Raw genomic sequence first — 17,404 nt, forward strand, 5'->3', positions numbered from 1 at the left:
ACCACAGGATCCACCCCAAAGACGGGCGGGCTTCAAAAGTGGGCAACTCATGTGTGGGAGCTGAGGAACTACAGTGTGCAAAAGATGCAAACAGCCTTAACACTCACTACTTGGGAACTTTCAAAAGAATTAAAGAAAAAATCTCCTGACAGCTCTAGAGAAGGTTTTTATGAAGTTTATCTCCTTTACGGATTCTCTGATGTTTAGAAAGGCCTGAACTATGAGTGAAGCTTTTCCCACACTCGCAGCATTCATATGGTCTCTCTCCGGTGTGGACTCTGTAATGTATAACAAGGGTTGAGCTCCGAGAGAAGCTTTTCCCGCACTCACTGCATTCATAGGGTTTCTCTCCTGTGTGGACTCTCTGGTGAGAGATAAGAGAGAAGCGGTGAGTGAAACTTTTCCCGCACTCACTGCATTCATAAGGTCTCTCTCCTGTGTGGATCCTCTGATGCATAGTAAGGTGTGAGCTCCAAGAGAAGCTTTTTCCACACTCGCAACATTCGTAGGGTCTCTCTCCTTTGTGGACTCTCTGGTGAGAGATAAGGGAGGAGAATTGACTGAAACTTTTCCCGCACTCAGGGCATTCATAAGGTCTCTCTCCTGTGTGGATCCTCTGATGCACAGTAAGGTTTGAGCTCCGAGAGAAGCTTTTTCCACACTCGCAACATTCGTAGGGTTTCTCTCCTGTGTGCGTTGTCTGATGAGAGATAAGGGCTGATCTCTGAGTGAAGCTTTTCCCGCACTCACAGCATTCATAGGGTTTGTCTCCTCTGTGTATTCGCTGATGCCTACTAAGGGCTGAGGTATGATTGAAGCTTTTCCCACACTCACAGCATTTGTAAGGTGTCTCTTTTGTGTGGATTATCTCATGTCGAATAAGGGTTGAGCGGTAGTGGAAGTTTTTCCCACACTCACTACACGTAGTCTCTCGCTTTTCCGTGAGGATTTTCTCCTGGGACGTAGTTTCCTTGAGGTCCCTGTGAGTTCCCTGACAATTAATGGGTTCATCCACTCTCTCCTCTGAGTGGTTTCCCTGCTCTCTCTCTGGTCTGTGGTAATTTTCACCAGCTTTTCCCTGCTCACGAGGGCTGGACACGCTCCCTTTGGCTCTTCGCAGTAATTCCCCATGCGCTTCGGCGAGCTCAGCATCTTCCTGGTGAGGATTCTGCTCCTCGCTCTCCCTCACCACCCCATCACCTGCTAGAAGAGAGGAGAAATCTCAGAATTGGGGATGGAAAGGCAGAGAACAAACCCAAGTAAGTGCTGGAGAGACAGAAAATAAAAATCAGGGACTCAACTCCCCCTAACTCTTCCCCACAGGGGACAGTGGAGGGGATCAATTCTGCTCCCCACCCAGGACCGGCCTTTAGGGGGGGCCGTACGGGTGCCCCACCCAAGTTGGTGCCGGGTGCAGGGTTTGGATTCCCACCTGACCTGCTGCCGAGAGGCTCGCTGGGCTGATGAAAGCGGCACAGGGAGGCAGATAAGCAGCTGCGTGGGGGAGTGGGAGAGACCTGAGCTGCAGGGGGAAATTGGACGACCAGCCGTCAGAGTCAGGTGACTGCTCCAGAGCAGAGGGGCCCCTCCACGGCCCTGCTCCACGTGTGCAGCTGCTGCTGTTCCTGTCCCCCCACCCCCCGTTCACCCCCGGAGTCGCCCCGTCCACCCCCGACTGGGAGCATCCTCCTGACTGCTCTGCAGGGGGGAGGTGCTGATTGATGGCGGGGTGATCCCCTCCCCCCAACCCAGGTACCCGATTTCCACTGAGCTGGGGTGACGGGACGGGGGAATCTGTGTGTGCTGCTGCCTCTCTGGGGCCGGAGCTGCCGGCAGCTGCTTGTGTCTGAACAAGCCTAGTTCAGGCTCCTGACCCTGAGAGCTTTCTTAAAGAGACAGCGCGCTCACTCACTCAGGCACACACACACACACACACACACACACACACAGTCCTTTACACACTCCCTTCAACATTCACACACTCTTTAATATCCTCCCCTCAACACACACACACCAGGGCTCCCCGCATCCAGGTCACTTCCCCACCTGGGCTGTGCTGACACATCAGTGAGGACTGCATTCCTGTACCAAACAGTCACTGGAAGGGGGCAGACAAAGGCCTTTAGGACGAGGCATCCGTCACTGTCAAAAGATCATCTCTCTCCTGCAGGTCACTGGCAGCCTGAATTTGTTCCTTATCCTCCCAGAGTCTGGGGGCTGGAATCAGCACTACCCAGCCCCTCCCTATGTAGCAGGAACAAACACAAACCTGGTCTTTAAAACAAGCTGTCCCCTTCCGTCTCAGGGAAGATTTTTCTGTGATTGAAGTTGAGCTTCAGTTCCCCTCTCCTAGGGGCGGGGCTGGTGTGGGGCCAGCTCCCAGTGAGATCTGTTTTCACCTTTGCCCCCTTTCAGTCACTCCGTATTTATCGGCGTATAACACGCACAGGCGTATAACACGCACCTTCATTTTAAGGGGGAAATTTCAGGAAAAAACGTAAATTTCAAATAAAGGACTTTGAAGCTTCTTAAGGTTCAGGGCCGGCTCCAGGCACCAGCCTACCAAGCAGGTGCTTGGGGCGGCGCCTTGGGAGGGGGCGGCGGGCGGCCGCGCGCTCGGGGAGGGGGCTCGGGCCGGGCCGCTCGGGAGGGGGACGGGGCTTGGGCCGGGTCGGGCCACGCCGCTCGGGAGGGGTCGGGACTAAGGCCGCTCGGGGCTCGGCCGGGCCGGGCCGCGCCGCCGGGAGGGGGCGGGGCTAGGGCCGGGTCGGGCCACGCCGCTCGGGAGGGGGCAGGGGCTAGGGCCGCTGGGGGAGGGGGACGGGATCTCGGGCCGCTCGGGAGGGGTCGGGACTAAGGCCGCCGGGGCTCGGGCCGGGCCGCCGCCGGGAGGGGGCGGGGCTAGGGCGGTGCTCCGCGGGTTAGGCCGCTCGGGGGACGGGACGGGGTCTCGGGCCGCTCGGGAGGGGGCGGGGGCTAAGGCGGCTCTGGCCGGGCCGCCGGGAGGGGGCGGGGCTAGGGCCAGGCCGCTGGGAGGGAGGGAGGACGGGGTCTCGGGCCGCTCTGGAGGGGCTCGGGGCTAAGGCAGCTCGGGCCGGGCCGCTCGGGAGGGGCTAGGGGCCGCGCCGCGCCGGGAGGTGGGGCTCGCGCAGGCCGGGCCTGGGCTCAGGCCCCGCCGCTGGGAGAGGCGGGGCTCGGGCCGCTGGGGGCTAGGCCGCGCTGCTCGGGAGTGGGGCAGGGGCTAGGCGCGCTCGCGCCGCTGGGGCGGCGCTTTTCTTTTCTGCCTGGGGCGGCAGAAATCCTAGAGCCGGCCCTGTTAAGGTTATATCGGCGTATAACACGCACACATCATTTGCCCCCTATTTTCAGGGGGGAAAAGTGCGTGTTATACGCCGATAAATACGGTAACTCTGCTCCCAGCTGTCAGGCAGCTTCCAGCCCATCCACCCTGCTCATTAACTCTGTGGTCATGTGTCACTCCCTCTGCCAGCACTCACAGCTTGCAGGAAAGCTACTCCTGCCAGATGCATTGGTATAGTGGTGTGCATAGGTGCTTTCTAAGCAATTCATCTGGGTTTGATTCCCAGCCAATGCAATAATGGCTTTTCTCTTTTGTTGTTTCCTCATCTGGAAGTGGTACAATTTCAGTCACATTGTGTTACAATCACATTATCTATAGAATGAAACAATAAATGTGTCGAAGTCCAGCAGGTCGTACAGGATGGAGGCACACAAGGGGCTGGAATGTGTCATCTGAGAAAGACAGAACCCTTGGAAACCTGCATCTCCCATCCCCTGGCCTTGCGTGTTATGATTCCAGCTGCGTGAGCTGTTTGTAGGATGTTCCTGCATGTTGGGGAAATGAAGTTTTGAGTCAGTTTTTGCTCCTGCAGATTCCTTTGCTGTTACAATTATAATGACATGAACAAAAGGGAGGCAAAATAAACATAAACCCCAAGTTGCAATACAGGTGGGGAAAGAGACGATCACGGTTAAGCCAAACACGTCAAAATAAAAATTAATACTAAAAAAGGGGAGGGGGGAAGAGATCAGGTATGTGGAGATCCCCTTGATATTTCAACGCACATTGTTAGAATCAAAGTTCAGACTTGACACTGGAAAACCCGCAACTACCTGTCTCTCTGAACACCTGTGATGAGCAAGATGGAGTTGGGACACCTGTTCTGCTTCAATCATTTATTGTCTCTCTGTTCTCTCCCTCTTCTCCCCCCAATTCCTCGTCTCCAATGTCTCTGCCTTTCTCCTCTTACTCCCTCTCCCCTGCCCTTTCCAGGAACTCACACTCTACAGCATTTAGGAAAAGCCAGAGCTCCCATGTTCTGCACATGAGCCTGTGTCAGAGGACGTGGGACCCCGGTCAGAACCAGTCACTGGATCAATATGACCCTTTATGGGCGACTTCTCTGCCTGCTCTGCAATTTACATCTTCCCCTCCCCCTCCCCCGCAAACAGGGTCGGGTACAGCTCTGACTGAGAGGCCCCACAGGAGAAACTTCAGCCCCAAAGACAAATTTGTGTGAAATGCTGAGAAGTGAAGAGCCCCCTTCCCCTCCCCCCAAATCCCCAGAACTCTAGTGTCACCCCCATGGCACCAGCACAGGGAACCCAGTGAGGTGGGGTTACAGAATACAAGGGGGAGGGAGCAGGGGAGAGAGGTGACAGGGAGTCTCTTGCTTTCCTTCTCTCTTCACTTTCTGTTCTTCTCTTTCCTTTCAGGAACTGCAGTCACAGCAGGGAGGGGTTTGTCTCTTTATTAGGGGTCCCTCTATGTCACGGAGGCTGCACAAGTCATAGATTCTGTGGCTTCTGCAGTGGCCACTGCGGCTGACTCCGTGGCTGCCCCAGCAGCTGGCCTGGGGGCAGCCTGAGCAGTGGTTCCAAGGGTGGCAGGAGCAGCCACAGCTCAGTGGCTCCTGGCACCTGTCCCGAGGTGGCCGGAGCAGGACTGGCCTCTGGGGCTCCCCTCACCTGGCAGCATCTGGAGTGGCAGTGGGTCCCCGGGGCTTCTCCCCCAGTACATGGTGCCACGGGCCCCCTGGACTCCCTGCACCCACAGCTGGTGCCACGGACCCCCTGGGCCTCCCTCCCCAAGATTCAATGAGGGGTATTTATGGTATAAGTCATGGCCGGGTCATGGGCAATGAGCTTTTGGTTTTTGCCCGTGATCTGTCCATGACATTTACTAAAAATACCCGTGATTAAATCTTCGCCTTCCTCATTATCGATCAAATAAATCGAAACGCCTCCACCTGCAAGTGGATTTAGCCCAGGACCCTCAGAGTCAGCAGCTGTTACGCCCCCACTGAGCTCTCTGGTCAGGTGTCCTAGCGCTGGAAGCCTCCTGTTTAGATCCTAAAATAGCGTTTTTGCACCAATGGGGCTGAAATTTTGGACCGGACATTGTAGCTCCACCGTTATTTTACTGAATTGCTTCAAAACAGCAAGTCAAGAAAGTCTCCTAAGTGCCAGGCTCTCTGCCATGGAAACAGCTGCCCCTGCTCTGCAGGAGTCTGTGCGCTCCACACAGCAACGTACACACCTGCTCCACACTGATGGGGGGTCAGACAGTGACAGGGTTGGTAACACAAATACTTCATACTATTAACTACAGATACCTTCCTTTCTTTAACCCAGGATGTGCCAGTCAACTGGTAACCATGGCGTTATCTTCACCTTCAAATACCTCTCAGTACATTTTCAGTGAGCCCTCCACCCCCTGCCCTCCCTGCAGCCAGCCCCGCACCCCATGCCCTGCCTGCAGCCACCCCGCACCCCTGCTCTGCCTGCAGCCAGCCCTGCAGCCCATGCCCTGCCTGTAGCCAGCCCCTGTCTGCAGCCAGCCCTGCACCCCATGCCCTGCCCGCAGCCAGCCCCTGTCTGCAGGCAGCCCCGCACCCCATGCCCTGCCTCCAGCCAGCCCCGCACCCCATTCCTGCCTGCAGCCCTGCACCCTCTGCCCTGCCCGCACCAGCCACGTCCTCCTGCCCTGCCTGCAGCCAGCTCCACACCCCTGCCCACAGCCAGCCCCTGCCACACCCCTGCCCTGTCTCCAGCTAACTCCTGCTGCAACCCCTGTGCCCCGCCCAACGCCAGCCAGCCCCACACACCCCAGCCGTGCACACCCTGCCCTGTCTCCAGCCAACTCCTGCTGCACCCCCCTGCCTGAAGCCAGCCAGTCCTGCACTCCTCTGTCTCCAGCCCTGCCAACCCCTGATGCACCCCCCTGCGTCCCTGCCTGCAGCCAGCCTGCCCCACACACCCCTGTCTCCAGCCAGCCCCGCACCCCTTGCCCTGCCTGCAGCCAGACCTTACCTCCAATCAGCCCCTGCCCTGCCTCCAGCCAGCCCCATGTCCACTGGTGCCCTGCAGTTCCCAGGGCATTAACCCTGCACACCTGCTTCAATGAGGGGGGCAGGGAGCAGCTGGGACCCCACATGTGCACACCCGAGGGTGACCAGACAGAGAGTGTGGAAAATCAGGACAGAGGGTGAGGGGTAATAGGATCATAGATAAGAAAAAGACCCCAAAATTGGGACATCTGGTCACCCTAGCACACCCCCAGGACTCCTGGGTTCCATTGCTGGGTTTCCTATTGGTTCCACTGCTGGTTGTTTTCCTTTTCCTGGGGGACTCTGGGCAAGTTGCTCCCCACTCTAGGGCTCCATCCCCAGCAGGCAAATGGGGATTTAATACCTTCCCGCTATTGGAAAGTGCTGGGAGAATCCCCCAGCCAAAGCTGCTCTGACAGCGCTAAGCAGCATCTGACCATTCAAGGTCGGAGCGCACTGCCCAGGAGGAGGAGAGTCTGGCTCTGGGGTTTTACTTCAGCCCAGTCTAGAGGGAGGGGCCCAGCCATGGGGTTTGGCTCAAGAAGACCAAGTCTCCAATTCGTTAAGGGCGTTTTGAATTCCAATCCTGAGCTCCAAAGTGCTTGGTGTCAGTTGCACATTTTAGAACGATACTCTCCACTCCATTTTCCAAATCATCATTCATACAGTTTACCCACCTCCACTAGGCCCGGAACCCTGCCAAAGAAGGAAAGAGGCTGGGTTTGGAATGATTTGTTTTTGACAAATCCATGCTCCCTCGTCCTAAGAATCAAATTATCCTGTAGGTGCTGCTGACAAACTGAGTGTTTAAGAATGTATTCCAGGATCTCTCCAGCTATGGAAGTGAGGCTGGCTAGTCTGTAAGGCCCAGGGGTCTCTTTGTTCCCCTTTGAAATATAGGTCCTGTCTTGTTCATGGATGGGAAGATGTTCTTTTTCAGGGATCTCAGATGAGAACTGGGGCACAACACATGGTTTGTTAAGGCCACAAAAATGGAGGCAGGAACCTCTTCTCTCCTGCTGGCAAAGAACCCCAGGTACCTAAAAGGCAGAGACTCACACCCCTGAATGGGCTTTAGAAAAGGCAGTGGTTAAAAAGTTTGGCCCCGACCATTTCTTGTTTCCACAGACTAGACATGTTAGCAAACTTTAGAATTCCTTGTTGCTAAACACCGTGAAACTCCCCTTTCTCCTTCACAGAGGGCTTTATCGCCCCTTATCTCACTCAGGCTCACAACTGCCCGGAGCTCGAGAACTGTCCCTGTTCCCATTGGGCAGATGGGGAGGAGCCTGAGGTATAGAGAAGGGAAGTGACCTATCACCAGATGGATCAGACTGAACAGGTTTCAAACCTCCAGGAGGCTCTTACCTTCTAAACAGGGACGGCTGTTTTCTAGTAAAATCACTAAAAGGGAAGGAGAAAACTCGAAAGAGGTTCCTCCTGGTGCTCACGTCCGTGAACCCGAATACTCTCTCAGTCCTCAAAGAGAGACCTGGAGAAGGAGACTCACTGAAGCAAAACCACAGGGGTCTCTGAGGTTTCCCTGGCCCCTCCCCCCTGTCCTGCCTGGCTGATGTCAGCATCTCTCTGTGAGGTCACCACCTCCCCACCACCTTGGACCAATAGGCTGAGGTCCTGCAAAAGGCCTTTGTGATGTCACTGCCACACCCCTCCCTTGCTGTGCTAATGTCCTGCCCCTGGCCAGGCACTTTGGAGGTTTGAGCTACTCCCTGTGGATCACCCCACTCAAGGAGCGTTTGTTCTAGGCAGCAAGCCGGCTAGACAGGAAAACATCAGCCGCTGCTCCCAATGCTGCACTCAGATTTTCAGAAATTAGTCGACTTTATGCCCAGATGAGACCATTAGAGCATCTAATCTGACCCCCTGCATATCACAGGCCTCCTGTAGGACACAATAGCTACTTTTGGGGCAAACACATTCCAGAAAGGCATCTAGTCTTCATTAAATGACATCAGGAGATGGAGAATCCATCATTTTCCTTGGTAGCTTGTTCCTGTGGTGAATCATCCTCGCTGTTGAATATTTGTGCCTTAGATGTAATATGAATTTGTCTCTTTTCACTTTCCGGCCATTGGGTCTTGTTATGCCTTTCTCTGCTCGATTAAAGAGCCCTTTAATACCCAATCCTTTCTCTCCATTAAGGCACTTCAACACTTCAATGAAGTCACCTTTCAATTTTCTATTGATCAGCTAAACAGGTTGAGCTCTTTCAATAGCTCCCTGGAAGGCATTTTTCTCCAGCCCTCAGAACATTTGGTGGCTCTTTGCTGCCCCAGCTCCAATTTCACAACATCTTTTTCAAACGAGGACACCAAAACTGGAGGCAGTATTCCAGTATCAGTCTCACTGATGCCGTGTCACCTCCTGTAACATTATTGACATAATCTGTAACCGTATAGATCACCGTTGCGACCGCTGTTCTATTTGCAGCCAATATTGTAGAAAGGTTGTCGCGTAAGGGGTCTATGGAGCGGTCCTGATTGGCTGATTATAATTATGCTATTTCTAGATGTGTATCATTTTTATAGTTGACGTTATGAATTCCTGCCCATTTCCCCACTGGCTGGAGCATGGCTAGAGTGTGTCTGTGGTTAATGATGTTGCTGTAGATTGTTCGTTTCCTGCCTTGGCAATTCAGATAGTCCCTTTTCCCAACATATCTCCAGCACATCATTAGTTCTAATAACAGGGGCAGCTTTTCTCTGGGGCACTGAGATTTTTTGGGAAGTTGGTGGCTCCTTTCTTTCCTCACCCTGGAGTAAACTCAGCTTTTTATTCCTTGGTTCATGCTTTATGGAATAACAACATCAGCCTGAAGAAAGAGGAGAGTGAATATCTCACTGCCAGGGCTGAAGGTGGCCACGTCCCCTCTGTCTGACCGTTGCCATTGCAGGAGAGAAGGTGTCAATACAATTGAATGCCCTGGCTCAGACAAGAGACACAGGGAGGTTTTGCTGTTCATGGATCCATGCAAAGGAAATTGTGTCTCTGTGTGAAACGGAGGAGGGACATGAAACGGCCACAGGGTGGTGCAATGCCCTAAGCTAAGGCAGGAGGGGGAAGGAATGGGGCTGAGGAATGACTGAAGTGGACTCACCTGGGATTGAAATGACATTTGTTTGTGTCGGGCAGTGAGAAATGTGACATTAATTCAGATGCGGGGTTGAGGCTTCTTTAGCTCCTTGTAGAACTTGAACTTGATTTCCCAGAAGGGAGAAAGGGAAAGTCTGGGGCTGCCTTGAGTCCCTGGCTGGGGTCTCCTGGGCAGTGGAAAACATCCCTTGTTTGGCCCTGCCAAGGGGATAGCGGAGGCTGAGACGCCCCTCGGCTTGGATCAAAGGGGGAGTTGGATGGAATTTATCACACAACCCTCCCTGCTCCCCAGAGCCCCACGGGGAGAAGCTAGAGAAGGGGGAGTCATTCCTCCCCTGCGCTCCCAGAAGAGCTGCTAGCAGGGCCGCCCGGAGGCAGGGGCAAGGGGGGCAATTTGCCCCAGGCTCTGGGTCTTGCAGGGGCTCCCACAAGCAGGAGCGTAGCTAGGGGGGAGCAGGGGGGGCTGCCGCTCCCCCACTGAGCACATTCCCCCGAAGTGGCGCCTTAGTAGGAATTTGGAATAAGGTGGAAAGATCTGGATTTCTCCCCCCCCCTGCAGAGTGTGGCACTGCTGATTGGCCGCCGGGGCCTGATTGAGCTGCTCCCATTGGGCCTCCAGCAGCCAGACCCCCCCTTGCACACACACACACACCCCCGCTGCCTCAGCACGCTGCGGGGGAGGGGCTGTGTGCTGGCACGTGTTTCACTTTGGCTCCAGAGGCAGCCAGCGGCTCGAGCTGCCGGGTGCTAAGAGGAGTCCTGGGGGGCAGTCAGGGAGCAGGGGGAGGGTTGGATGGTTCGGGGGGGGACTTTCTGGGGGCTGGGGCAGTCAGGGAGCAGGGGGGGTTAGATGGGAGGAAGTCTGGGCCTCTGTCCAACAGCAAAACACAAGCCTAGAAAAGCAGCCGTTAGCGGGAAGTGCTATCAGCTGGCCCGGGCAGCCTGCACGGCCCCCGGCTCACTTGCCTGAGCTGTATTGTTAATGCATTTTAGTTGGAAGATGCAGCCTGAGTGATTTAAAGGCCCCAAACGCGGCTGAAAGAGCTGGGACAGTTGCAAGTTTTCTCTGCTGGGCTTTTCATAGGGGTCACACAATGCAAACCTGCTTGAGGCTCCGCACAGGAGAGATTTCTTGAGGCCGTCCATGCAGCTCACAGCTTAAGCTCTTCTAAGCTTGCAGCCGTGGCACAAAAGGATTTGGGAGCAGTTAACAATTCTGTGTGGTTAAGAGATTTTCATTTCCTGGGCCCTGCTACCCAATGCCACAGGGGAGACTGAGTGAGTAGCCCGGCTTGTCCTCTGCAATCCCTTCCCTGCGTCTTTCCCTTGTGTTTGCAAGGGTCTCATTAACATGCTGCATCTGAACACACCTTCCCTCCAGAGACACAGTCCTGGCTTCTCCTCCTTCCTCACTTTCTCCTTCTCTCCATCTCTGTGGTTTTTCTCCATGCCCCGTCCCTGGTCTCTGCTCCCTCCCCACCCCATGCACTGTATTGAGCACGTCTCTGCCTCTCTTTTTTATGGGCCCTGTGCTGGGATGGCAGAGGCAGGGCTATTGTTGTGTTCTCTGCTGGGTCTGTCTGGATCAGACTCTAAAATCAAACACTCCCTTTGCTAGCAGGATCCCTCCGCCTGCTCACAAGAGCTTCTGGCTACACACTAGAGCCAGGTGCTAGGACAGAAGCAGCTGCCCATGTACCCTCAATGGCAGGAGCAGTGCGTGGTCCCTCGCCCTGCCCCCCCACACACTTTGGATTACGGGGTGTGTCTTGGTGTATATTGGGGGTCCTGTCAGGGGGTGGGGAGTGGTTGGATAGGTGTGGGAGTCCTGCCAGTCTGTCTGCGGGCAGGGGTGTGGATAAGGGTCGGGGCAGTCAGGGGACAGGTAGGGTTCTAGGGGGCAGTCAGGGACCGGGGTCCCAGGAGGGGGCAGTCAGGGGATAAGGAGTGGGGGGGGTGGGAGTTCTGAAGGGGGCAGGAAGTGGGAGGGAGCGGATGTAATTAGTAATTTGATATGTTGGGTGGTGCCTTTTTTTATGTGTTCGCTTCCCCTCATGTGAGACCCTGGCTACGCCGCTGCCCACGAGAATACAGTATTCTACAGTATTGCAACTTTTTTGTCTGGAAGGGGCCCCCAAAATTGCTTTGCCCCAGGCCCCCTGAATCCTGTGGGCAGCCCTGGAATAATGTCGAGTTTTTGCTCAGCGGGGAGGAGGGCAGTGGGGAGGGATCCTGGAAGCAGGGGAGTTGGACAGTGTGGGGAGGGGAGCCCAGCAGTGGGGGTGGGGGGCAGAGGTCTGAGGGGAGGTCAGGGAAGGATCCCAGCGTTGTGGGAAGTGGGCAGCATGGAGAGCCCAGGCCTGGCATGGGCTCTGGGCAGAGTGACTCTGTCCTTCTACACTCCCCCCCGGCAGGCTAGGCAGGACTGGGAGAATTACGTGTTTGTTGGTAAATGTCAATTTCTGTGTAAACACACGACCCAATGGCAAAATATTTCCATTGATAATCATCAAACCTGACAGATGGGCAGAGTAAGAAACATGCTGCTTGAGAACGTGTCCTGTTCCAATCCGATACGGGTCCCTTCCGCCTAGGGCACCACCAGGCGGGTGTTTCATTTCCCTCCCTATTTTCACACAGAGACACAATGTCCTTTGCATGGATCCATGAACAGCAAAACCTCCCTGTGTCTCTTGTCTGAGCCAGGGCATCCGATTCCAGTGACACCTTCTCTCCTGCAATGGTAACTGTCAAACAGAGGAGACATGGCCACCTTCAGCCCTGGCAGTGAGATATTCACTCTCCTCTTTCTTCAGGCTGATGTTGTTATTCCATAAAACATGAACCATGGAATAAAAGGCTGAGTTTACTCCAGGGGAGGAAAGAAAGGAGCCACCATCTCCCCAAAAAATCTCAGTGCCCCAGAGAAAAGCTGCCCCTGTTATTGGAACTAATGATGTGCTGGAGATATGTTGGGAAAAGGGACTGTCTGAATCGCCAAGGCAGGAAATGAACAATCTACAGCAACATCATTAACCACAGACACACTCTAGCCATGCTCCAGCCAGTGGGGAAATGGGCAGGAATTCATAACGTCAACTATAAAAATGATACACATCTAGAAATAGCATAATTATAATCAGCCAATCAGAACCTCTCCATAGACCCTTTACGCGACAACCTTTCTACAATATTGGCTACAAATAGAACAGCAGTCACAACGGTGATCTATACGGTTACAGATTATGTCAATAACGTCACAGGAGGTGACACGGCATCAGTGAGACTGATACTGGAATACTGCCTCCAGTTTTGGTGTCCTCGTTTGAAAAAGATGTTGTGAAATTGGAGCTGGGGCAGCAAAGAGACACCAAATGTTCTGAGGGCTGGAGAAAAATGCCTTCTAGTGAGCTATTGAAAGAGCTCAACCTGTTTAGCTTATCAAAAGAAGATTGAAAGGTGACTTCATTGAAGTGTTGAAGTGCCTTCAGAGAGAGAAAAGATTGGGTATTAAAAGGCTCTTGAATCAAGCAGAGAAAGGCATAAAAAGACCCAATGGCTGGAAGGTGAAAAGAGACAAATTCATATTACAACTAAGGCACAAATATTCAACAGTCAGGATGATTCACCACAGGAACAAGCTACCACGGGAAGTGATGGATTCTCCAACTCCTGATGTCATGTCATGAAGACTAGATGCCTTTCTGGAATGTATTTGCCCCCAAAATAGCTCTTGTGTCATACAGGAGGCCTGTGATATGCAGGGGGTCAGATTAGATGCTCTAATGGTCTCTTCTGGCCATAAAGTCAACTCATTTCTGAAAAACTGAGTGTAGCATTGGGAGCAGCATCTGATGTTTCCCTGTCTAGCCGGCTTGCTGCCTAGAACGAACGCTCCTTGAGTGGGGTGATCCACAGGGAGTAGCTCAAACCTCCAAAGTGCCTGGCCTGGGGCAGGACATTGGCACAGCAAGGGAGGGGTGTGGCAGTGACATCACAAAGGCCTTTGGCAGGACCTCAGCCTATTGGTCCAAGGTGGTGGGGAGGTGGTGACCTCACAGAGAGATGCTGACATCAGCCAGGCAGGACAGGGGCGAGGGGCCAGGGAAACCTCAGAGACCCCTGTGGCTTTGCTGCAGCAAGTCTCCTTCTCCAGGTCTCTCTCTGAGGACTGAGGGAGTATTCGGGTTCACGGACGTGAGTGCCAGGAGGAACCTCTTTCGAGTTTTCTCCTTCCCTCTTAGTGATTTTACTAGAAAACAGCCATCCCTGTTTAGAAGGTAAGAGCCTCCTCGAGATGTGAAACCTGTTCAGTCTGATCCATCTGGTGACAGGTCACTTCCCTTCTCTATACCTCAGGCTCCTCCCCATCTGCCCAATGGGAACAGGGACAGTTCTCAAACTCTGCGCAGTCGTGAGCCTGAGTGAGATAAGGGGCGATAAAGCCCTCTGTGAAGGAGAAAGGGGCGTTTCACGGTGTTTAACACCAAGGAATTCTAAAGTTTGCTAAAATGTCTAGTCTGCGGAAACAAGAAATGGTCAGCCAAACTTTTTAACCATTGCCTTTTCTAAAGCCCATTCAGGGTGTGAGTCCCTGTCTTTTAGGTACCTGGGGTTCTTTGCCAGCAGGAGAGAAGAGGTACCTGCCTCCATTTTTGTGGCCTTAACAAACCAGGTGTTGTGCCCCACTTCTCATCTGAGATCCCTGAAAAAGAACATCTTCCCATCCATGAACAAGACAGGACCTATCTTTCAAAGGGGAACAAAGAGACCCCTGGGACTTACAGACTAGCTAGCCTCACTTCCATAGCTGGAGAGATACTGCAATACATTCTTAAACAGTTTGTCAGCAGCACCTACAGGAGAATTTGGTTCTTAGGACAAGTGAGCATGGATTTGTCAAGAACAAATCATCCCAAACCAATCCTCTTTCCTTCTTTGGCAGGGTTCCGGGCCTAGTGGAGGTGGGTAAACAGTAGATGGGATCTATCTTGGGGTCACTAAGGCTTTTGACACAGTCCCGCAGGACATTCTCACAAGCAAACAAGGGAAATGAGGTCTAGATTCAATCAGTGTCACAAGGGTGCAGAGCTGGTTGAAAGCCCAGACTCCAAGGGCCCTTCTCCAGGTTTGGCTGCCCAACAGAGAGGGGGCACCTCGTGGGTCCGGCAGGGATCAGTCCGGGGTCCAGTACTATTCAATAGTTTCATGAATGATTTGGAAAATGGAGTGGAGAGCCTGCTTCTAAAATGTGCAAATGACACCAAGCCCTTTGGAGCTCAGGACTGGAATTCAAAACACCCTTAACAAATTGGAGACTTGGTCTTCTTGAGCCAAACCCCATGGCTGGGCCCCTCTCTCTAGACTGGGCTGAAGTGAAACCCCAGAGCCAAACCCTCCTCCTCCTGGGCAGCGCACTCCGGCCTTGAATGGTCAGATGCTGCTTAGCGCTGTCAGAGCAGCTTTGGCTGGGGGATTCTCCCAGCACTTTCCAATAGCGGGAAGGTACGAAATCCCCATTTGCCTGCTGGGGACGGAGCCCTAGAGGGGGGAGCAACTTGCCCAAAGTCCCACCGGAAAAGGAAAACAACCAGCAGTGGAACCAATAGGGGTGTCAGGATCTTGGAGGCGCTGTCACCCCCACACTAGGGCGGTGTTATGCACCCCCTGCGGCTGGCCGAGTTTCTCCGTCTCTTGGCAATAAGACAGCCTAGAACCCCAACCAGGGTTATTCTATCTGCTACCCAAGATCCATAAACCTGGAAATCCTGGATGCCCCATCATCTCAGGCATTGGCACCCTGACAGCAGGATTGTCTGGCTATGTAGACGCTCCATCATCATTCCACACAAAGATGGACTACAAGCTGTCAGGAACAGTATCCCCGATAATGTCACAGCTGAACTTTGTGACTTTGTCCTCACCCATAAATATTTCACATTTGGGGACAATGTTTACCTTCAAGTCAGCGGCACTGCTATGGGTACTCACATGGCCCCACAGTATGCCAACGTTTTTATGGCTGACTTAGAACAACGCTTCCTCAGCTCTCGTCCCCTAATGCCCCTACTCTACTTGTGCTACGCTGATGACATCTTCATCATCTGGTCCCATGGAAAAGAAAACCCTTGAGGAATTCCACCATGATTTCAACAATTTCCATCCCACCTACAACCTCTGCCTGGACCAATCCACACAAGAGATCCACTTCCTGGACGCTACTGTGCTAATCGATGGTCACATAAACACTACCCTATACCGGAAACATACTGAACGCTGTACTTACCTACATGTCTCCAGCTTTCACCCAGACCACATCACACAATCCATTGTCTACAGCCAAGCTCTAAGATACAACCGCATTTGCTCCAACCCCTCAGACAGAGACAAACACCTACAAGATCTCTATGAAGCATTCTTACAACTACAGTACCCACCTGCTGAAGTGAAGAAGCAGATTGACAGAGCCAGAAGGGTACCCAGAAGTCACCTACTACAGGACAGGCCCAACAAAGAAAGTAACAGAACCCCACTAGCCGTCACCTTCAGCCCCCAACTAAAACCTCTCCAGTGCATCATCAAGGATCTACAACCCATCCTGAAGGACAATCCCTCACTCTCACAGATCTTGGGAGACAGGTCAGTCCTTGCTTACTGACAGCCACTCAACCTGAAGCAAATACTTATCAGCAACCACACAACAAAAACACTAACCCAGGAACCTATCCTTGCAACAAAGCCCATTGCCAACTCTCTCCCCATATCTGTTCAGGGGACACCATCATAGGACCTAATCACATCAGCCATGCCATCAGTGTCTCATTCACCTGCACATCTACCAATGTGATATGTGCCATCATGTGCCAGCAATGCCTCTCTGCCATGTACATTGGCCAAACCAGAGAGTCTCTACATAAAAGAATAAATGGACACAAATCAGACATCAAGAATTATAACATTCAAACACAGCCAGAGAACACTTCAATCTCCCTGGTCACGCGATTACAGACCGAAAAGTAGTAATATTACAACACAAACCTTCAACAACAGACTCCACGAGAGATGCTGAATTGGAATTAATGTGCAAACTGGACACCATTAAATTAGGCTTGAATAAAGACTGGGAGTGGGTGGGTCATTACACAAAGTAAAACTATTTCCCCATGTTTATTTGTCCCCCTACTGTTACTCACACCTTCTTGTCAACTGTGGGAAATGGGCCATCCTGATTGTCACTACAGGTTTTTTTCTCCTGCTGATAATAGCTCACCTTAACTGCTCACTCTCATTATAGTGCGGATGGCAACACCCATTTTTTCATGTTCTCTGTGTATATATATATCTTCCTGCTGTATTTTCCACTGTATGCATCTGATGAAGTGGATTTTAGCCCACGAAAGCTTATGCTCAAATAAGTTTGTTAGTCTCTAAGGTGCCACAAGTACTCCTCATTATTTTTGCAGATAAATTCATGGAGGTGAAGTCCATTAATGGCTATTAGGCAGCCTGGGTAAGGAATGGTATCCCTAGCCTCTGTTTGTCAGAGGGTGGAGATGGATGGCAGGAGAGAGATCACTTGATCATTACCTATTAGGTTCAGTCCCTCTGGGGCACCTGGCATTGGCCACTGTTGGCAGATAGGATATGGGGTTGGATGGACCTTTGGTCTGGCCATTCTTCTTTTCTTATGAAGGGAAGGGCAGAACCCTGCAATAGAGTTTCTGTAGTGTAGTGGTTATCACGTTTGCCTAACACGCAAAAGGTCCCTGGTTCAAAACCAGGCAGAAACATGATGGCTTAATTTTTCCCAACTCCTAGTGGCCTGTCCCTGCTGTTGTAGGAGCAGCAGTGATTTTTATTGCTCAATAGGTCTGTTATACTTTCCCCATTCCCATTTTTGTCTCCTCTCCCTCTCTGAATGCCTGTGAAGTGGCTTCCCC

The 17,404-nt window shown here is 52.8% G+C and overlaps 1 protein-coding gene, 1 non-coding gene and 1 pseudogene across 2 annotated transcripts in view; 2 read left to right on the forward strand and 1 right to left on the reverse strand.

The window, feature by feature from the left end:
• LOC120381687 overlaps positions 1 to 17,404 on the forward strand; it is a 377,258-nt pseudogene that overhangs the window by 146,967 nt on the left and 212,887 nt on the right.
• Positions 1 to 17,404, reverse strand: part of LOC120381683 (zinc finger protein 850-like) — a gene marked incomplete at its 5' end in the record, with an annotated part of 218,952 nt that overhangs the window by 83,813 nt on the left and 117,735 nt on the right. Inside the window, one exon of the mRNA XM_039499809.1 lies at positions 214 to 768. Within this exon, the coding sequence (XP_039355743.1) occupies positions 214 to 768 (555 nt within the window). The remainder of the gene's footprint in view (positions 1 to 213; positions 769 to 17,404) is intronic.
• TRNAV-AAC lies at positions 17,182 to 17,254 on the forward strand. Its single transcript has one exon. It is a non-coding gene; the product is annotated as a tRNA-Val (tRNA).

The sequence above is a fragment of the Mauremys reevesii genome, linkage group 14 (assembly GCF_016161935.1).
Source record: "Mauremys reevesii isolate NIE-2019 linkage group 14, ASM1616193v1, whole genome shotgun sequence".
NCBI classification, from domain to species: Eukaryota; Metazoa; Chordata; order Testudines; family Geoemydidae; genus Mauremys; species Mauremys reevesii.